Source organism: Trachinotus anak, unplaced genomic scaffold (genome assembly GCF_046630095.1).
Source record: "Trachinotus anak isolate AG129_WGS33_773 ecotype Australia unplaced genomic scaffold, CSIRO_AGI_Tana_v1 ptg000004l, whole genome shotgun sequence".
In the NCBI taxonomy this organism is placed as follows: Eukaryota; Metazoa; Chordata; class Actinopteri; order Carangiformes; family Carangidae; genus Trachinotus; species Trachinotus anak.
The window spans coordinates 21,093,109-21,115,733 of record NW_027273855.1 but is presented as its reverse complement, the minus strand read 5'-3'; the positions used below and the strand labels follow the sequence as shown (position 1 = coordinate 21,115,733).

The following is a 22,625-nucleotide window of genomic DNA, read 5'->3' as shown; positions in this document are numbered from 1 at the left end:
TTCAACAGGGGTTGGTTTGATCAATTTTACATTTCTTTTAAAATTTTGTCTGCGTTTCCCATACAGCCTGACAGATACGTAGATATGGAAGATTATATTGTTACGAATGACAATATTAACTCACAGCAGATACAGTGTTGTTGGTGTGACAAATATTTTTTACAGAGTTTGAGGTAGTTTAGAGACAGTGTCTCCTTTACTGACACGTTTATATTGTAAGTGTAAAATGTCCTGCTCAGCACATATCTTGTTCTTGGTCATAGTTCCTTAAAAAGCAAAGTTGTATCAAAAAGTCTGTATATGTTAAAAATCTGTCATTGTATTTTAACAGCTTGTTTAAACTCACAAATAAATGCTATTTTCAGGCGGGAAAAGCACAATTTGAGCATAATTGGCCAGACTTCACAAAGCATTACTTCCAAATTTGCTTTTCTCAATGAGACAAAGTGTTTTTAGCACCACTTTGGTCCCAACTGAAATATCTCAACAACTATTGGATGGATTTCCATGAGATTTTGGCCAGACATGCATGGTGCCTGGAGGACGAATCCTGTTGACTATGATGATCCCCTGACTTTTCCTTTAGTGCCACTCACTTTTTGACGTTTTTTATTTGATTAGTAAAATCTCTTGACAGCTATTACATGACATTAACCATGACATTTGTTACAGATCTCGATTGCACTCAGTGGATGAATCCTAATAACTTTGGTGATCCTCTCACTTTTTTAGCAGATGAACCAGTGGGTCGATTTTTTATTTGTACTTTGGTTTATGACCAAATACCTGCAACACTGATGGCATTCCCCTTGTGTGTACATTTGTTTAATACTAATTAGCAAATGTTAGCATGCTAACACACCAAACTGGATGGTGAATATGATTAGTATTATAACCTCTAAACATTAGCATGTTAGCATTGTCATTGTGACATTAGCATTTGAGGTGAAGCTCAGCTGAGCTCATACAACTTCACAGAGCTGCTAGCATAGCTGCACACTCCGACTATTGTTCTTACATTTCCTGGAAGTTTCTCTGTAGTTTTTTCTCAAAAGGTCAAGGTTATCTGAGATTTCCCCTTGATTTGGCTTTACATGATCAAGTGCTATTTGATGTGACTACAGTTTCAGTAAAAGATCTATTACTTGTCAGGTACTTTTTATCAAGATCTCTACTTTCCAATGACTCACAACACAATAAAATGCCCCCTTTAAAATTTCTACTTTATTATTTATTAATTCAGTTAAATATAAAGTTTATTATAAAGTCAAGTTTTCCGAACACTCTATGTGTCACGCTGATGTGAAGAGAAATGCGTGCCCTCTTGGATGTGTAGTACAACGTAATGTAAAAGTTGTTGGTGTGGTGTTGAGCTTTTGATATATCACAGACCAGATATAAAATTTCAGGTAGGTGGTAAAACAAATGTTCAGTCATCTTTGCTGAAGTGTCGTTTAACGACACAGTGGACCTCCCTTTGTTCCCATGGCAGGTGTGTGTCTGTGTTTTCTCTCACACTGAGAGTCTCGTGAGCCACAGACAGAAACTGGTGCATCCTCTCTTATTCCTGGAAGTGCTGCTACACCTTCAGGTTGTTGTTGTGTTTGAGTTGACAGCAAATGTGTTTTCGCTCCAACTTCCTGGAAGGGTGTGAAGATGTTTTGATCAGGAGAGTCAGTGCCAAAACTATTAACGTTGATGGTGTAAAGTTGAGGGGGGAGGGGGGGGCAGATGTAAAGCTGTGAAAGAAGCTACTGTACTGTCTATTTATAAGCTCAGCTGTACTTTTCAATTACGTCAAAATTATAAGAAACATAAGAAACTTATCAAAAACTGAGAGATGTGTTTTTAAAAACATTGTTTATATAAAATATAATTTGCGTGATTCAGTGTGAGAGAAAGAACCTTAAGAGACTTAAATATCTGTGGATGAAGGAAACTTATTTTTATATTTTTGCTGCACTTTCATTCACCTCTATAAAAAGAAACATTCTGAAGTGCAAACACAGGAGTGACGCAGGCCAGAGCGGCTGCTTAAAGCTGCCCTGTGGAGTTTTTTATGTAAGCAAACAAAAGTTATGTTTACATTCAGCGTTTCTCACCAAACCATGTTATGTATGTTTTTTTTATATTTGAGATCCTATATTATTTACATCCATGTTTACTTGCTAGCAGTCGACACATTGCTGTGTTTGTTGGTGCCTTACTGCCACCAACTGTCGAGCAGGTGAACCGCATGAAACTAAAGTGAGGATGGGAATCGCTGTCCCTGCGCGTTCGCATTCATGCGTGTTGCAAACAAAACATGGACGCACTAATAAAAACATTACTTTGTGGTGCTAATAGTGATCAAAAACTCCTCAGGGTGCAAGTATTTAGTGAATTAAATATTTACTAGCCTCAAAATATATTTCAAGTACATCAATTCAAAATGATATATTATTGTATATTGATAATTAACACATTCATCTGTAAGCATCACTTTAATGTTGGGTATTTGATAGTATGTAGGAATTTATCATCACTTATTTTGTATAATCTGAATCTGTAACTGTAGTTGTCAGATAAATGTAATGCAGTAAAATACAGTGTCTGAAATTTGGTAGAGTACAGGTATCAAGTAGCTTACAAATACTCAAGTAAAGTATAAATACATCAAAGCTTGGGTAAGTATACTTACTTTTTAGTAGTACAGTGCGCATTAAGTGTGCGTGTGTGTGTGTGTGTGTGTGTGTGTGTGTGTGTGTGTGTGTGTTTAGAGTGGTATCAAAAGACACAAATGACAAGGTGAAACAATCAGTACAACATGTAAACTGTGTATTTCTCCAGCATATTGTACAACACTTACATTCGACATTAAGAGGCACTGTAAAGTAAAGATCATAAGGCTTACTAACGATTATGTTAGTGTCGATGAATTTGTTGAATATTTTCTTCATTAGTCGATTAAAATTGTAAAAAAGAAAAACAATTCCCATAACAACCTCTCACAACACAAGCCAACAGTTTCAGATTCCTTTTTGAATGAACAGTGCAAAACCCAGAAATGTGTAATTTACTATGGCATTTTTTGACAACTGATTAATTACTTACGACTTACATTTTTTTTGCTATAAAATGGATTAATCAGTCACTTGTCTCAGCCCTAGTTTCAAAATTGTTCTGGTAATTTTGCTTGCAGTTCTAGTTCTCATTTCTGTAAGTGGAGAAAAGAAAAGGAAATGAAACTACCCTTGTCTTGAAACTTAAACTCTCAAACAGCGAAGCAGATTAAAGGAAAGAATAAAAATCAAAGGATTCAGTTCTGGCAGTGGAAATGAAAACTTAAACAAGCTGTTTTAGCATTAGATCCAGTGACATTTGTTTGAAATTTGTGGGATGAAAGGAAACGCAATCACCCAAAGTCACACAGACAAAGGAATTATGCTTATGAACACTAAACCTGATTCTGTGTATTGGGTGAAGTACAAAGGAACTTGTCCAAAAATAAAAAAAAATAAAAAATGCTGTCGGATTGAAAGACCCAAACTGCTGCAGTAGTTTCAGAAAACAAACTACAGTCTTTGTTCTGCTGTAACTCAGTCATCAAATATACTCCTAATGAATTTATCCAGGATCAGGAATCAGCTATTTTGCCTCTGCATTGTCTTCAGAAGTGAATGTGTGTATTAATCCTAAAAAATTCTGTTATCTGACTGTAGATAATGTGATTTTGTATATATTGCTGAGTTAAGTTAATATATTTTATTCTATAGCATGATTTTGCTCTTGTGCAGGGTTCAGTGGGTGTGGTGTCAGACAATGAGATTATATGCAGTGCTGGGGGGGGGGTTATGGTATGTTGGGGGCTCAACACCCACTGAATACGCTGTAGACCGAAGCTGTGTTTGACTCTGCTGGCTAATTAGTGCGATTACTGCACAGCTGGATTGGCCAGACGTTTTACTGAGTTTTATCAAAAGGATCACTCACTCGATGAAGGCTTCATCCCGACAACTTCTGCTTCAGCAGAGTCTCTCTATTTTAGGACTGCAGGACTCTGTCTGGGGAGAGGCCGTCTAAATTTAAGAGAGTGGGAAAACTGAAGCAACCTTTTATGAAATATGTTCCTCTTTCTGTTGTGTGTAAAAAAGCTGCGAGTGCTTTTTGCTCTCTTGTACGTCCGCTGTCCAAAGCACAATGACATTTCATTTACCGTCAGACATGGAAAAGAAAAGGAAGGTGGAAGCTTAAAAAAATGACTGAAATTATTAAAAGATGGATCAAACTAGTTGCGATTTAATTTGCTTTTAATAAGCGAATCAATTAATTGACCAGTGATTGCAGCTCCAGATAAGAGTTTCCTTTTGATCTCTGCTCATTCAGTCATCCTTTCAGCCAGTTTCCTTTCATCATATCAACCTTTTATTCCATCTGCCTTCCCTCCATCTTCCTCTACTTTTTCTTCTGATCGTTCTCCTCACTCGTCTCTTTTGCTTGACCTCTCTCTCCTCGTCTGACCTCTCCTTACCCTCTCTCTGTTATCAGTGGCTTTCTTTTCGCCTCTCTTCACCTCACCTTTTACAGTCCCCCCCCTTTTTGCTTTCCTCGATGCCCAACCCTGGCCATCACTGCTCATTTATCTGGCATCTCTCTCTCCCCTCTGCAGCAGCCCATCGGACCAGCACGGCTCCTCCAAGCCCCCGCTGGGCTCCTCGGCCATGACATCACGCATCCTGCTGCGGCAACAGCTGATGCGGGAGCAGCTTCAGGAGCAGGAGCGGCGGGAGCAGCAGAGACAACAGGCCTCCCAGTACCCGCAAACCACAGCGGCCCAGACCCCGGCCATCAACGTCAGTGTGCCTGTCAGTTTACCGCCTGCTGCACAGGTACCCATGGAGGTGCTGAAGGTGAGCAACAGTGCTTCTGCTTTTGGGATGGCAGGGGAAGAAGAGGGAATGTGGCAGCATGTGCGATTGTCAGGATGTCAGAATTATTACAGTGTATGTATAAAGTTTCCACCTCTGAAATTAGAAGTTGCATGTGTCATTGCTGCAGTCTGAGCGGTGCAGGCGGAGCTGTATTTATAGAGTTTATTGACTCGTGTGTGGACAGTCAGGCAATCGTGGTTTTACTATGACCGTGTGTAAAAAAACACAGGAGTGAGTGAAGTGTGTTAAAATGCGTATATGGGGATTATCTTTCCTGAGAGAATTCCTCTTTAATGCATGCTGTGCTTCCAGCCATTTGGATTTAGCCATCTTTAATCCTATTTGCTCAGCTACATTCACATCTTTTCATAGCTTTGATTCCCTGGCAGTCCAAGGGACAGGAGACTGTTGAGATTTTCTGTAGGAGTAGAGACCGGTGTGTATGAGGGTGCATTTTAACAAGGCGCGTTGGTGAGTTTTCCTGTTTGTCTTCTGCATGTGTTTTCGGAAAGCTTGTATTGTTTCTGAAATGGCAAGAGAAATGCATCGAGCTGTGTTGCGTGGCTTGCTTATCTGTGATTGAGAATTTATGTGTCGTTGCTATTTTGTGGTTTTATCTCTTCTTTTTTTCTGGTATATTTTCCTTTGAAAGAACAAAGATTTCTGACTAAACACTTGAGTGAGTCGCTCCTATTTCAGTTTTGCCTATTTCAAGTTTTTTTTTTTTTTGGAAACTGGCTTTTACATGGTTATGAAGCTGATGTAAATGTATGTGGAGTTTGTCATGAGGACACATGCTTATCCATATATGCCTGCATGTGTCTATTTACATTTTCATGTTTTTGAGATTTTGTATTTCTCTAACAAAGATACAGAGTAAGCCTCTGGCTCTGTCAATGACTTGTTTTTTCAGTTTTTTTTTTTTTTTTTGGAAACAACGTGCAGTCATAGATGTCATCTTCTGCAAGTCTTTAGTACGCATATATAATCGCATTTGTGCACTTGACTTTTCAAGATCATAACATTTACAAAAGAAATCTGAATTGTTTTTTACACTAAACAGGTTCTCATCACTTCATATTGGCTGCTGTGCAGGCAATTAAAAATGATGGTATTAGATGTTACTGTAATAAAGTGTTGTATTTAAGATGATGATATAGTTGTCTACACAGGCTGTGTGGACTACAGGTCATGAGCAGTTGTTTAGAGCCTGCAATGGAAATGAGGTTTAATCAGAATACATCAGAGTTTTAATTGTACAACTTAAAAGGACTGATACACTGTGAGCCGTTGAATAATCTTTGTTGAACTAAATCCATCCACAACACATTCAGAGATTTCATGGTTACTTGCTCAGCCACACTTTCATCACCCTGGATGTGTGTGGCATGGGCCAGCAGCGAGGGACACATACAGTATATCTATTGAAAACATTGCCCTCCTCATGCAGCATAAACATTACTTACTCTCCATAATCTGCTGCTCTTTGAGAGGTTTAGGACGCCCCCACCCTGAACCCTCACCCTGTGTACAATACATCAGTTAGAGTAATTTCTCTGCTTTGGCGAGAGCTTACAGACATTCTTCATTGACTGAAGTCCTCCAATGAAAAGGCCGTTCAAGCTTGGCGCTGTTGAGCTGGGTTAACCTGCTCCCCTGTCTGTGGGTAGATTAGCAGAGTCCACACAAAGCTCAGGGGTACCAGGCAGAGCTGCTGGACCTCAAAAAGTGCAAACATTAAGCTCAGATGAGTTTATCTAAAGACTGATTGGACCCTTAATTAACCAAGTGACCTCTGACCTTCTGGAGAATAAGTAAAGGATCAGTTTAGGGATCAAGACAAAGGCGAGCACAGCCTTACCACACACCGAACGCTAATTCAGTGAAGAATGCTCGTAATTAGCCCCCACTGCTTTCATTCCACGGCATATTTAAGAGAAAAAAACACTGCTTTGAAATTTATGTAGGATAACTTCCTAAAAGGGTTAAAAAAATGATTTCTAGAATTTTTTTCCCCTCAAAGGATTTATGGTTGCATGGAAAGAACAAAGTGCTCTTCAACCCTGTACAAAAAGTACATTTCTTTTGGATTATACAGTCAGTGTAGCTCGTGACCAGTACGCATCATAAAGATGCCACTACGATATTTCATTTCGTTTTGGATTTGTTAATTAATTCAACAACAGATTTAACTTGTAGTCTTTAATTTCAAACACAAGATTATACTAAAATTTGGTGAGATTTTGTGCCAAAATGATTTAATTTGAACTGTGCTGCAGTTTTATACATGTGATTGTTTCATTAATTTAATCTTACAGTGCATTTCTGTAGACTCTGGCTAAAAGTGATTTCCATTATTTGCTTTCTGACAACTGTGAGTGTAGGAAACTGCAAACCACACTGTCGAAACCTATTTTCTAAGGATTTATGCAAATTTTAACAAAACATGTCCCATTTAAAGACACAAGGTTTGTATTGCGTTGGTAATTTGCCAAGCTTTTACATAATAGCATGACAATTTGCCAGAGGTGGAGAAGACCACACGTTGCTCTGATGTAGCTGCTCGCATTAGCATCACAGTTGTTGTCTGCGAGCTCCACAGTGCACGTTAACAGCTTAACTGTGAGACAAAGTGGCCTATTCTTCTAGTCTGCGTAGCAAATGGGGGCATTCTTGTTAATGTATCCTGGTAGGACCATTATGGAATGCCCAAAGCATACAAGTCAAAAAAATACAAATCGGCGTTTGTCATTCTGCTCTTGCTCTGCATCCTCCCACAGTACAGCAGGATGCTTTGTGCGTGTTTCTGCTGAGTGTTTCTGACTCTTAAGGGGTAATGCTGCTGAGGCCCTCTGGGCTGTTGAGGGCTAAAAAGGAGCTGATAAACAACAAGACGTCTTGTTTGCTGTGGTCGCAGATGCTGCGAGCAAGCCGTTGATGTCACATTTCCAAACAGTGTATTTTGGAAAGAGTACATTAAGTGAAGTTGAGAAAAGTAAAGTTCAAGCCCTGGCTGCTCTCTCTATGATCTCTCTGTAATCCATTTCTCTGCTCGCTGGCTTTTACACAAGCTGACCAATCCGGTCTGTGTTGATGTCTCCACTTTGTAAATACACCATGAAAAGCAGCCTTTCTCACTTCTCGGGACTCTTTACAATCAGATCATTTTTTCACCCTCACACCAGTTCATCATACAACAAGCTACAGTATTTATTGACAAGGCCGGGGTGTTCCAGTCTGAGGTCTGTGGCCCTCAGGGGGCTCCAATGAACTCAGACCAGTGAGACCATCTAATTATGTGTGATAATTTAGGAAATCCCTGAGGACAGAAACAAGCTGGAAAAACACTGATTCTCATTTTAATGTCAAGACAAAACTAATTGATTTGAGATGGCAAAGCAAATGCAAGATCTTTAAGGGCTGATATTTCCTACTTTCTTTATCATTTTAGGGCTGCAACTAATTATTATTCATATTTTCACAATCGATGGATCTAATCTTAATTTTCTCAATGAAATAATGATTTGTTAGGTCAATTAAAATGTTAGAAAATTACAACAAATGCAATTCACAAGAGGTGATGTATTCAGATTGCCAAAAAAAATCTAAAGATGTTTATCATATGAAATAAAGAAAAGCAGTAAAGCCTCAATTCAGGGCTGCAGCTGACAATTTTCATTATTGATAAATCTGCTGATTATTTTCTTGATTTATCTTATCTTCGATAAATTTGGCAATCAATGAACCTCCTAAAGCCCTGGCTGATGTCTTTAAATTGTTTGTTTCATCTGACCAACAGTCCAGTACAGTTCCCTGTCATATTAGGCAAAGAAAAGCAACAAAGGCAGTGAATCTTTGGAATTTTTGCTTTAAAAATTACTTCATCAATTAATCCATTAACCAACAAATCATTTCAGCTGTAAATAAAATGTCTGTCTGAGGAAATAATAGAGAGAATGATTCAGGACTTAAAGACTGACACCAACATCTGTGTTTACTATAGTACTAGGTTTACATCGTTGTATCTTTTACTGGGCCACCTTTAACTTTGTCTTGTGCACAAAATGCCCTCAATGACCTCTTTGTTTCTATTCTTAGTGCGGGAGCAAGAGAGACAGTTGTATGGGGCTCCTACAGTTAATCCTTTGTACACTTTCTTTCAGTTTCTTTGTTTCTATTTTTAGACAGTGGCAGCTATCAGTTCTGTGGATGTGTGAATTTACAAGAGACAAGGACAGACAGAGGAGGACAGAGTCTTTGTGGGTCTTTGTGTCGGTGCATTACAGAAATATTACTGTACATGTCTGCATAGTGCAGTGGTTTCCAACCTTGGGGTCTGGAACCACCTGAAAGGTCACAAGATGAATGTGAGAGGTCGAGAGATGATTAACAGGATTGGAAATCAGAAAAAAAAAATTCATGTTTCTGCTTCAGAAATGAATTTATGTTTGCATTTTTGTTGTTGGGGCTGGGCTTGTACTGGTTACAACCTGCACACATGCAACCTCTGATAAGTGGTCTCTAGTAAACCTGTGGTTTCCTGGGAATCACAATCAGTTGTGGAAGAAGCACTCTGGTCCTTAACTTAAGTTAAAGTACAAATACCACAACATAAAAAAATCTCTATTACAATTGCATTTAATATCTTAGTTAAGTAAAAGTGCAAAAGTGTTATCAGAAAAACATACTTCAAGTATCTAAAGTAAAAGTACTTGTTCGCCCCTGTGACTGATATATAACATTGTAACAGGTCTAAGTAGTATTTTACTGTTGTAACTGGTCATGGTAGAGCTAGTTGTAAGCACAGGTGGGTTGTCTAGTCCAGTGGTGCCCAACCAAGGGGTCAGGCCCTCCAAAAGGTCACTAGATAAATCTGGGTGGTCAAGTAATGATAAATGGAAAAAATAAGTCTGATTCATAAATCTGTTTTCATGTCACTGGACCTTTTTTCAATACCGGTGGAGATTTTTTAAGGGGTCAAAACTGATTTATTGCGTTTTATTCATCACGTTTTATTCAATTTGAAATCTTATCTGTAAAGTAAACAGTAACTATAGCTGTAAGATGAATATAGTGGAGTTAAAAGTACAAAGTTTGTCTCTAAAATGAAAAAAGTAACAGAAACCTTAATTACTAAGTGAAGTACCTCAAATTTATTCTTAAGGACAGTACTTGAGTAAATGTACTTAGTTACTTTCTACTACTGCATACAGTATGTGCTTGTTGGCACAGGACACAGAAATTAATGAGTTACACATTTTCAGCAGTAGAAATATTATGATACCAGCGTATTGTCCATGTCTTCATCCTGTATCTGGAGCTGCTTGTATAGTTAGTATTTTCAGAGCCAGGGAGCTGCTGATCATTTCAGCCAGGAAGTTACAAACGATACTTTGTGTATTCCACTGTATCGGTAACTGTACTTCTCTGCAAGTTTTTTGCAGCTGTAAACCTGACCCTCGGAGATCAAGATAAATTACTAAAGTTGCTTACTGTTTTCCTCCAAACCAGCTGCTATTAAATAATGATTGTTCCCCTAAAGAGAAGAACAGCACACTCAGTAATCTTCAAGGTCAGTGGGAATGAAAGTGTTTCCCCACAAGCGTCCAAGTCCATGTCATGACAGAAACTGACTGTGATTAAAAAGATGTCACTTTGATTGGAGGTTATTCAACTGGTGATTACAGGAGAATAATCATTCTCAGCAAAAACTAAAGAACATTCAAACCTTTTATTTTTTAACACTGTCAGAAAATACAAAGTAAAGACTAAAGGCATCTACTCGTGACAAACACTAATGAACCTCTTTCTTTTGCACTTCAACCAAAAGCATGATATGGTTCTTCTTAATGACTAATTGATGTGATGTAAATATGCCTCCTGCAGTGGCGTCAGCTTTACAACCCTGTAATGACGATTTACAGCTCGAGGTGGTCTCAGTCATACCTGCAGGATACTCTGTATGTTAATGTATCTCACATGAGTGCGGAACAATGATATTGTAAGTGAGCATGAAACAAGGCTCTGTTGTGTCGAAAAGTGGGAAAATTTGACAGTCACAGAGAGAGAATCAGAATCAGATAACCTCACCTGGTGTTACTCAGCGGCCTCTTTATTAGGTACACCTGCACAATCCAATGCAGTCCAATGTAACGGCTCTATGAATTTATGGCAGAGTTTATGTTGGTTTTTAGTTTCAGCTTCTACCAGCATGTATGAAATGTGTAAATATTTATAGTATTATTACATATTCATATAATATAATATTAATATATATATAGTATTATTGACCATATTCATATTTATGATATTGAGAGGTGTTACTGATTTTTTTTTTTGTGTCCTCCTCAGTTACATAGAGGAGCAGAATTTTAAGAATACCTCTAAATATAATGCAGTCCCATACAACACATCACTAACTATGACCTCAACTCTATGACTTTATTAACACTTGAGCATTATAGGCATCATAAAAGTAGACTTTATGGCAGTTGTATTAGACTGCATTGGACTTTACAGATGCACTTAATGAAGTGGAAACTGAGTGTGTATTGCCTAAGCAGTCCTGCTTAGCTAAGTGCTAAACTAGGTCACTGGCGTACAGTTCACTGTCCAAAGAAAACATGCAAATAATTTTGAATGCTAATAAAATTCAAATATTCTATTGCGTGATTTCAAACTTGAACATGTGGACTAGTCAGATTATATGATCATCACTACACATAATATTAAATACTGAGTAATAAAGCTAAGCAGTCAGAGCGTGTTTTTTTTTTTTTCTTTTTTTTTAATGCTCCACATAGCGTGAAATTTAAGTTGCTGTTGGAGTCAGTTCCTGTTTTTTAATATCTATTCAATAATCATATCATTTCAACTGTCGGGTGTTGTGTGCAGACTGAGGCGGTTTTCACAGCAGCAGAGGAAATGTCATAGGCAGCTAAGAGTTCATTTAGAGCCTGTGACCTCCTCTGCTCTGTTAATGAACTCAAATCCTCTGGTCTTAAGCAGAACAAACACATCAGTTTCAAAAACATGCAATCAGCTGAGGCTGTTATTCATTAGTTTTGAGACGCAGTACGCCGGTTATTGCTGATTAAAAATGTCACTTTGAGACACGATGAGCGGCAAACTGCAGACAAACAAGGATGTAACAGACTTTATGCTTTGTGCTGTGAAGAGCTGAGAACACATGCCAAGTGTCCACAGGGTTAAAAAAGTGGATGGGGCTAAGTAACGGCCCCGGGCATGTTTCAGTAAAAGAGGTAGCCTTGCAAAACAAAGGAGCTAACTGTAAGAACCACATCTTGACATCAAGTGATACACCATAAAGGAATAAATTCAGATTTTACATAAAACAACACAGATTTGAAAAGGCTCATTGTGTTGCACTGAGACTCCTTGACATGCATAACTAATTACTTTTCTTGCCTTTTAAAAGATGAGCTGGATGCGTCCTCATGCTAACAAGCTTAGTCCCTTGGTGCAACCAAGAGGGAAGCAGCTCCAGCACTTCTTAGTTTAGATACGAGTTAAAGAAGTTAAACTTTTTTTTTAAAAATTGTGGTCGGATCAGTTTACTGTGAATGATGTTTGAGATGCTTGGATATCATCCTTATGAGGTATGTTTAAAATAATTGTATCTTTTTTTAGAGGAAAATATATTTTTAACCGCCAGCATTTATACAATTTATATAATTCTACTAAATGTACTATCTTAATGCCAGTGCAATTATGCTGACGCATGTGTTATGTATCTACTTTTAGTGATGAACTATCTATAGTGTCTTTATATTACAAATCACAGAGTGTCTTCATCATAGCATCAAAAACTTGAGGCAAAACACAGGAAGGTTTAAAAATATACTCTTCACATGTGAACTGGAGCACAGCAGCTCTGCTCCATTTGAAACATGACGCAGCCTTAACAAACACTGTCTCTGAAGTTTGTTTATTTGCCTGCAGTAGCTTCTCTGGATCATTAATTCTGTGTGGGGATTAATGATGCGCAGAAATCAAATTTATCCAGAACCGGGGAGCGCAGAGATGGGTGTGTATGTAATTCTTGTTGCTGATAATATGTGCACTCTGAATGCGGAAAAGCAGAACGTAGTCGAGAAAATGTTTATTTCTGACACTCTTTAAGATAACAACTCTTGACAGCGTCTCAAAAGAAAAATGCATAATTCATCGTAGGGTTTGAAATCTGTGTCAGGTTTATTTTAATATTATAGGAAGTACTGTGAAATACTAGGAACAGGCAAGACTTTGAGGTATATTTAGAGCTGTTTTAATCTAGCAAAAGATAACTTTGTAAAAGCACATATCCAAAAAAAATAAAAAGTGACAAGAATCATAATTTGAAATGATCTTTCTCCTCTCTGTGTCATTTCATTTGTCAGCATGACCAAAGTGCATATTTATATGATTTATTTCTAAACAAGCAGCATGTCATAATGAGCGCATCAACACATTCATTAGGCTCGTTTTCTTCCAGATATCTTTCCTGCCACTGATGCAAACCTTTTTTGTGTTTTCTATTCATTCTCCTCTCCTCCCATCACTAGGTCCAGACTTACCTGGAGAACCCAACCAAATACCACATCCAGCGCTCCCAGCAGCAGCAGGTGAAGCAGTACCTGGGGAAGCTTGGCTCTCAGGTGTTGAGCTTGCCTTGCCCCAACCAGTCCTCTGACCTCGGGGGCATGCCGCCAGGGCCGGGCAACAGTGCCCCCAACAGCCCTATGGCCTTACTGACCCTGAACTCTAACTGCGAAAAAGAGGTGACTGGTTTAATTCAGACTCATCTCACGGTGACACAAGGAGCACACCTTTTTGTGATTCACTCGTTTAATCTTGTATGTCCTTTGGCCTTTATGTCTTTTTGTTTTAGATGGATGATGTCATTGATGACATTATTAGTCTGGAGTCCAGTTACAGTGATGATATTCTCGGCCTGATGGACCCAGGACTTCAGATGGCTAACACGGTATGTGCGCATCACTGTGAGCCTTCAAACAGACCACACAAGACTCTCTTTGAAAGGTCACCACATGAGGGCATTTGATGTGGTGCACTGTGGGGTAAAAACCTTAAAAACAAATTCAATGATACTTAACAAAAAAAAACAAAACCTCAACCTTGTGATTTAGCCCTAGTAATCTAAGTGGCTACAGGTATATGAATATTAAAACTAGCTCCTTCCATCCTGGAGTCTTTCTCGGCTTCTCAATGGATATTTGAAGAAATAAACTTTAGAAGTGGCAGAACACAGATTATGTTCCATTTGTACAGAGCCAGGCTAGCTGTTTCCCTCTGTTTCTGGTCTTTGTGCTAAGCTAAGCTATAGCCTCACATTTACCAGCGAGATATAATCTTAGCATCGATCCTCTCATCTGCCTCTCAGCAAAAAGTTGTTGATTTGATTGTTGAGCTATTCCTTTAACAGTGACATTACATTCATTTACATAATAAAACACCTGTTAACCTTTTCTCACCTATAAAGGGCCTGTTGTATGTCACCACCCTTCCCATCATGCTCATCCTGTGACGCTGATTAGCATCTATACAGGGAGGTGGGGGTGTGATCTGTGTTTAATGGCTTTTGCCGTGTCCCTTCAGATCCCTGTGCCTGCGAACCTCATGGACATGTATGGTAATCAGGGTATGTCCCAGCAAGGTCTGCCCATCAGCAACTCCTGCCCTGCCAACCTGTCTAACATCAAAAGGGAATACTCTGGTAAGCACCACAATCTGTCATTGGAAGAGACGTAAAGATGCTAAAATGCCCGGCTTATGTCGTCAAAATATACGCTGTAAAATTTCACGCTAACATCCATTCAGCTTCTCTATTGCATTGAAACCATGCAGGCTCTAACAATACATGCAAAGTTCCACTCTCCAGGCCTTTGTGCAGCCCATAATGTAGCATTTTACAAAGAGTCCAGTTCTTGTAATCCTTCTCTGTGTGGGGATGTTGACTGTACATGACTGACATGTTTTTGAAATGTATTTATATTTACTACATTGTGTACATTTGTGATATAAAACAACAATCATTTATCACATAGTTTCGCAATCCCCGGCCATCATGCATATGCTGGATAAGTCTGGATCCTGTGGCAAATTTGACAACTATCAAAGGCCTGAAGGGTTCCCTGTGGGTATGTGTGGTTAATTAGCTTCAAAATGTAGATGTTGGCTGCTACACAATTTTTATGCTTGCGCTGCACTGATCATTTCACTGATCAAAATGTGTTTTTCAGAAGCTGAGGTAAGAGCTCTGGCAAAGGAAAGGCAGAAGAAAGATAACCATAATTTGAGTAAGTTTTAATTGCACCTTTTTTGCTCTTAATTATATACTGTACATACCTCTGTAAGTGTGAATGTTTGAAAATACTTGTGGTAACAGTTGCCATGGTGTTATCTACTTTGTTGCACTATAAAAATCATCAAAACACATTTTCAGATTTCATCAGCTAATCATGGATTTGTTTCTCCTCTTTTTTTTGTTCTGCAGTTGAGAGAAGAAGACGGTTTAACATCAATGATCGAATCAAGGAATTGGGAACTTTAATTCCAAAATCTAATGACCCGTAAGTTACCTATTTCAGTTCTTTATTTCTTATTTAAGACACATTTGAAAACCATAACTAGTGAGTCTTTGACAACAAAACTCATTGTTTGTTACATAAAAAGTGAAAGAATGGAAATGCAGTTTAAAAAAATATTAATTATTATTATTAATATTAGTAATTATTGGAACAATTAGTGGAACATTTATAGATATTTGATTCACTCTCTGCCCACCATAAACAACCATCCGTTGCCAGCAGCCTGTTTAATAAAATGCCCATAGTGTATGTAAGCTGAGAAAGTTACTGGTGGCTGCAATTTCTGTGAAGAGATCCCTTCCTAATGCAATAAAAAAGAAGATAAGTTCAGCTGAAACTAATATGAGCCTTCAGTAGTCTGAGTTAGACAAATCAACCCAGTATCTTCCAAAGTTTTCATACAAAATCCCTTCTTTGTGTTCTTTGCCCTTCTTCGGCGGTTTTACCAAGGAAACACTGTCCGGGGAAACACACGGAGGGAAATTTTGCACCAAAGAAGCTGTAACATCTAAAGTTAACCTCTTGATTTGTGTAGCTCACAGTCGAATCTTCATATTAGCTTCAGCTGAACTTCATAATGTATTTCTGTGGATTTTGTGGACTATGACGTTACACAGATCTGTCAGTTTTACATAACTTCTGTAAATGTTAAATCAGTCACAAAATGGTTAAATGAGTAAAATCTGAAGTGTAAATGCAGTATATACATGTAAATTACACTCCAAAAGATTGTAATTTGATGGTGAGATTATGAATATAGGAATCCTGTTTATTTTATGTATTCATTGATGCTTTAAGGTTGAAAAACAACACTGTTTTCTCTTTCTCTGCCCTTTGACCTTGCCTGTGGTTCTGGGAAGATCCCAGCAGGCCCTTTTGTTGTGTCTGTCCATCCATGGTTGTTTTGCTAAACCCCAGCTGGGTGCTCCACCCGCACTCACACCTACATACACACAAACTCAGAGGCTGCCTTTCACAAACAGCCCCATCTCAAGGCAATTACTTAAAATTTAAATTCATTAATGCAGAAATCAGAAAAAATAACATTTTAGAGTGGGCCCTTAAGGCTTCTCACCACTTGAAACCTACATTTTTATCCAGCACCACAACACCTTTCAGCATAGCGTTGTGGAGAAGTTGGATCTATGACAGGGATTTTTCCCAGTCAGTCCAGTAAAGATCGATTTTACCCCTTCAAAATGTCCATCACAACCTTCAGTCCCTCTGAGAGCTCAGGGTCATCCTTATGACTCCTTGTGACCTCAATGACCTCTGCATGCATACATTTCTTATGCAGCATTCAGTTCTGCAAAGAGCTCATTATGCTCTTCTGTCTTTTGTTTTTAACCGGACAGGCTTTAATGGCGGTAATGAACCTATTATCAGATTTTTCTGATTGAAGGGTTCTGAGTCAAAACATCAAAACTGTGATGTCCAAGAGACTATAAGATGTAAGAATAATGGCCCCTCTGTGATCTCCAGGGACATGCGCTGGAACAAAGGCACCATCCTGAAGGCATCAGTGGACTACATCAGGAAACTACAGCGGGAGCAGCAGAGGGCAAAGGAGCTGGAGAATCGTCAGAAGAAGCTTGAGCATGCCAACCGACATCTGATGTTGAGAATACAGGTAAACACGCTTTAATGAAGCCAAGTGATTTATTATCATGAGCTGAAATTACAAGGAAAACTGCAGTATGTGTTGTGTGTACAGAGGGTAAAAAGAAGGGATTGTCGGTGGAGGATTTTGAAGAGGTCCCGTCTTTAACCCTGCCTCACCTGAAATAACTGAATAACTGACTCCACTAACATCAGAAGAAACTATTACACTTCCGTGAAATATACCAAGCTTCAGGGAAAAAATAGCAGAAGCACTAATTCCCACAACAATGTATTTAATGAGGAATACTGTTTAGGGCTGTTTAGACCATGATGTTGTAACTAATTCATCACAAGGATCAATGGGGTTCAGCTCAGCAGACATTGATTGATTGGTCACATTGTGCATGTGGTTTGCAGTAATTAATTAGAGCAGGATGTTGGTGACAAAAGAGTATTTACATGTGCAAAATGTTGAGATACAATCAGCCAATGCCACCAGTCACCAGCACTTTCCATCACAGCGAAACAATTTACTGGAGAAAATCCTGGATTAGTGTGATATAATTTTATCAGTGGAAAGAGATTCTTGACCAGCAACAGTATCTGAGACTGGAGACATCCTGACACAAGAACGGAGGACCGTGATAGACTTTATGACAGTGAGTGAATCGTTTCACTGAATGACCTGTCTGTCTCTGGGGTTTTCAGGAGTTAGAGATGCAGGCCCGGGCTCACGGGCTGGCCATCACATCCTCAGCACTCTGCTCCACTGAACTCAGTGCCCGGACCATCAAGCAGGAGCCCGCCCTTGAGGACTGTCACCAGGATCTGTACACGTTCCACCCCCATCACCAACACCACCCCGCCTGCACTCCTGAACCACCCAGCACCCTGGAGCTAAACGAGGGCCACTCTAACTACCCTGAGGGCCACTACAGTGTTCACAGCAAGCCAGGCTCCAAACTGAACGACATCCTCATGGAAGACACCTTATCACCGGTGAGAGGGGGGGACCCTTTGCTCTCGTCCGTCTCCCCAGACACCTCAAAGGACAGCAGCCGCAAGAGCAGTGTAAGCATGGATGAGAATGAGCAGGGCTGTTAGCACCCCCTACTGGAAGACACCTCCCCTGCATCTTCGACCCCTTCATCCTGCTGCACATGTTCCTGTCAGTAGCTAACTCACTCGCAGCTGCTGAGGAGGCTTTCTCCTTTTTGTCATTTGTTTGTTGTGTTTCTATTTTTTCTCCCCCATCCGTGTTTACATGTATCAGATCTTTTCCATTCATGTTTTTTTTTTTTTGTTTGTTTGTTTGTTTGTTAGTTTTCTGTGGTATCTTTGTCTTTTTAAGCCCTCAACCTTGATTTCAAGGACTGATTTTAAAGTATGTTTGCTTTAATCAATACTTTGATGACAATGAGTTACAAAAATAGAAGTTTTTATATTTAAAAAAAAATATGCATTTATCTTTGGATAGAGGCTAGATTGTGTTTATTTCTATTGATTCCAAAGAATCTAGGGAAGTTATAAATCATGGTCAGAAATGTAGATATTTTGTGGTGAGATGAACACTGCTTTTTAAATCACTAGCAATAATAGAAGAAAAAAAAATCTATTTATTACTATAGTGCTTTACACTCCTTGTGTCTTAGATTGAACTTGAATGTGCCAATGCCTTATTAAGATGTGTATACATCGATGTTGTATTGCTATGCACATGTTTTGGCTGTTAGCTGAGTCTTTGTCAGTCTTCCAGTTGAAATTTCTTCCTTGACAAATATTAATCATTTGTAGATTTGATCTTATTTATGTATCTATGTAAACAGGACTTTATGTACACATTCCCCTTAAAAATTAATTTATAACAGAGCTTTTCAAAAGAGCCTGAGATATTAAATAAAAGCACATTAAAAACAATCCTAAGCTAAAACGTCTCCTTCTAGATAATTAGAATGAACAAAATCAGCATCAGTTATTGGTCATTTTAGTCTTTTATTCAGTGTCATAATGTCAAGATGTAGCACAACAATCCAGTAAGAAGAGAGAAAGGTCAGGCTTTACCATATATGCATCTCTGTGCATCCTTTAACCGCCCAGTGCTGATTGATCCAGCAGTTTGTACCAGATACACCTATCAGCCAACATTTAAACCACCGGCCTAGTAGTGTGTAGGTCCCCTTCGAGGCATGGACTCCAAGTTGTCCTGTGGCATCAGGCACCAATACATCGGCTGCAGATGCTTTAAGTCCTGTGAGTTGTCAGATGGAGTCTCCAAGGATCTGGCTTGTTTTTCCAGCACATCCTTCAGATGCTCGAACGGATTAAGATCTGGGGAATTTGAAGGCCAAGACACCTTGAACTCTTTGTCATGTTCCTCAAACCATTCCTGAACGATTTTTGCCGTGTAGCTGGGCGCATTATCCTGCTAAAAAAGACTACTGCCATCAGGGAATACTGAGTTTTACTTGGTCTGCAACAATGTTTAGGTAGGTGGTACGTGTCAAAATAACATCCACATGAATGCCAGGACCCAAGGTTTCCCACCACAACATCGCCCAGAGCATCACACCACCTCCCCTGGCATTCCTCCTGACCACAGTGCATCCTGGGGCCATCTCTGCCCCAGGTTAACGATGTGATTCCTCGGACCAGACCACCTTCTTCCATTGCTCCATGGTCCGGATAACCAGTTATTCATGTCACTTGTCGGTGGTTTTAATGTTATGGCGGATTGGTGTATATTATCAATACATTCCTCACTGCCAAAGCCTCTGAAATATTTCACTTAAGGAATTAAACAAAAACAAAGATTTTTTTATAATGCAGAGTCTCAAAACTAGAAGCTCAAGTCAAAATTAAAGCAGTAGCGACATGCACACACAAGAAGCTGATTTCACTTGACAGATCTGAATATTCTTACATAATTCTACAAACATTTGATATGTGATTGATGTACGAAATATGAATCCATTTTATTGTATTCTTGCGCAGTGATCAGACTAACAGAACTGGTAAAACTGCTATTACTTCAGCACACGCAGTATATTGTAATACTTTGAACGTATTGATGCTCAGTTTTTATAATTGTCCATCCATTTCCTAAATTATTGTTTTTTGGTTTTTGGGTTTTTTTTACATCACTGCAATGACATTTCACATTCAGGATGGGTTTTTTTTTCCATTATGTGAACATTTATATTGCCATGGAGTATAAGGAGACTGCTTTGGGATTTTGTATGAAATGCATGACATTGTCCGAACACTGGAATGACCTCTGTAAATTGAAACGTGGTTTGTTTGCCTTTCTTTTTTCTTTTTTTTTTTTTTTTTTTGTATCTAAGCATAAACTAACTATTGTATTTGGCTTTTCAAATGCATACCGAATATTGTATGAGATTGTAGATTTGTGATGGTGTATGATTGTTGTATATTTCAGCAATTTGTTTTCAACAGTTGTAGCACATTGCATAAGTATGCCTTTATTAATAACTACCTGCCAAACACTGAGAGCCCTGTTACAGCACAGCCTCCATTTGGTTAAACTATGCAATGGCTGAAGCTGTGCCTGTAGAGCAGCATCATGTCTTGACAATGTGATCTCCTTATGAATTAGTATGAAACAGTATCGAAGTGATTATCTTTTTAATTGATTTAAGTGCCTTACAGTCGTTTCTGTTGCCCTGGTGATGTAAGAGGAGTGATGCACCATTTTGTTGATGTTTATATTGGTGTTTGGTGCTTCATGGATTAACCTGAGAAGTGCTAAGTTACATTAGAAAGCAGTAGGAGGAGGCCTTTAGTGAGATAACACTATAAGAACCACAAGACCAAAGTGTTCAATATAAGATAAATAAATAAGGCATTGTGAAATAAATAATCATAAAAGTAAATAGGGTTAAATGTATAATTAAACCACTAAACTCTGAAATCATCTAATAAGTTATTAAAATAATTATTATGGAATATTATTTTATCATTTTTATTCCCATAGCAGCAGTTTTATTTATTTTGTTTTTATTTGAGTAAAGTTTATTTGAAAGTGCCTTTTTATCAAAAGTCTGTTTTTATTTCATATAATGTCACTGTCATGGTCTGTCAAGTTTTGTGTCATTGGGAGAACATACAAAGTTATGAAAATAACAATGATGACAACAACATTTCATAGTAATGATTTGAGTTGTTGGAATTATTTATCAAAAGATACGATTTCATAATATTATTGCCCAACTTTTAGCCGCGCTAGCAGCATAGTTGGATGGACTTCAGATCAATCTGTTAAATACTTTATGATTATTCATTTAATAATATCTTGTATTTAATATGGAACACTTTGGAGCTCCATATGTTTTAGGTGTGCATATTATTTTATCTTTGTAAAGGTCTAATTCTACAATTAAGACAGTGTTTTCCAAAGTTGGACTGAATATTCAGAACCGTTTTGAGACTAGGATATGAATAGCAGTAAACAGCTTAGCTGATGCAGTGGTTTTTCTCCTTCATGATAAAAAGCAATACCTACAGCATGATGGCAATCAGGCTATAAATAAGGTGCAAACAAGTGAAGTTCACTGAACACAGAGGTTGGAAAAAGTACACAAGATTCTTAACTTGGGATCCACTTAGTAACCTATTCCAGAGCTTTCAGCTGCATCTCAGTCTTCATCAGCAGATGGATTTTGCTCAGTTGTCATCACATGATCTACATGTTGAACTTCAGGGGCATGATAACAGTATATGTGGTGTCACATTCAGCATGGACAAACACTGAGCAAACACTATCCGTTGATGAATACTATGCCTTGACAGCTCTGCAGAAAGGGAATAAGTTGACATTGATTTAAGATCTTTTTATCACAGATGAGGTACAGCTTCAGTGGGTGCAGAGCCTTAATAGTGCAGCACACACAGCTCGGTAACATTGGCCTGTGACTGAACCCAGATCAGCTTTAGATAAATCATCTAAACCCTGAAATGTGACTTGTGAGAATGAACATCAGCATTACATGTGGTGGTGGCGGCACTTAATTTAAAGCCATCGCTATGACTGATTTCTCATAATGAATCTTCCAACTGTTAGTTATTACGGCACATTATGGGGAAACCACTAATGAAGAACCATGTTAGCTCAGTTTAGACCTCTGTGCTCATTCTCATCCCTGTGGTTCATACAGACAGGTTCTCTGCCGATGTTGCTACTGTCTTTATTGTTACAGATTATATGAGATGAATGTAGCAATTATTACTGTATGCACTGGTTTCAGATTAGTGAACTCAAACTCATTGGTACTCAATGTGGAAACAATGTTGTGAGAAATATTAAAAGTTTTATTTGAATATTGGTGGAGCTTGAGTTTTTCTTCCACAGCACTAACACTTCTTTAGTCCCAATACATACAAACATTTACTAAAGTTTAGTAACAAGTATAATATAGTTGTAAGCAGATATAAGAACATTTTTTACATCTTAATGTACAGTATCTGTCAAACCTCCAATTATGGGTGC

At 38.5% G+C, this 22,625-nt stretch overlaps 1 protein-coding gene across 8 annotated transcripts in view; it reads left to right on the top strand.

The window, feature by feature from the left end:
- LOC139620890 (microphthalmia-associated transcription factor-like) overlaps window positions 1-22,460 on the top strand; it is a 31,387-nt gene extending 8,927 nt beyond the window's left edge. For 5 of the 8 annotated variants that reach the window (XM_071476903.1, XM_071476900.1, XM_071476898.1 and 2 more), the window contains exons 2-10: window positions 4,649-4,889; window positions 13,475-13,690; window positions 13,801-13,896; window positions 14,529-14,646; window positions 14,978-15,070; window positions 15,173-15,229; window positions 15,427-15,502; window positions 17,003-17,150; window positions 17,831-22,460. In XM_071476903.1, coding sequence (XP_071333004.1) covers window positions 4,649-4,889; window positions 13,475-13,690; window positions 13,801-13,896; window positions 14,529-14,646; window positions 14,978-15,070; window positions 15,173-15,229; window positions 15,427-15,502; window positions 17,003-17,150; window positions 17,831-18,226 — 1,441 coding nt within the window. In that variant the 3' untranslated portion in view covers window positions 18,227-22,460. The remainder of the gene's footprint in view (window positions 1-4,648; window positions 4,890-13,474; window positions 13,691-13,800; window positions 13,897-14,528; window positions 14,647-14,977; window positions 15,071-15,172; window positions 15,230-15,426; window positions 15,503-17,002; window positions 17,151-17,830) is intronic. The other 3 variants (XM_071476904.1, XM_071476905.1, XM_071476899.1) reach the window with 2 other exon arrangements.
- Window positions 22,461-22,625: the final 165 nt, after the last annotated feature.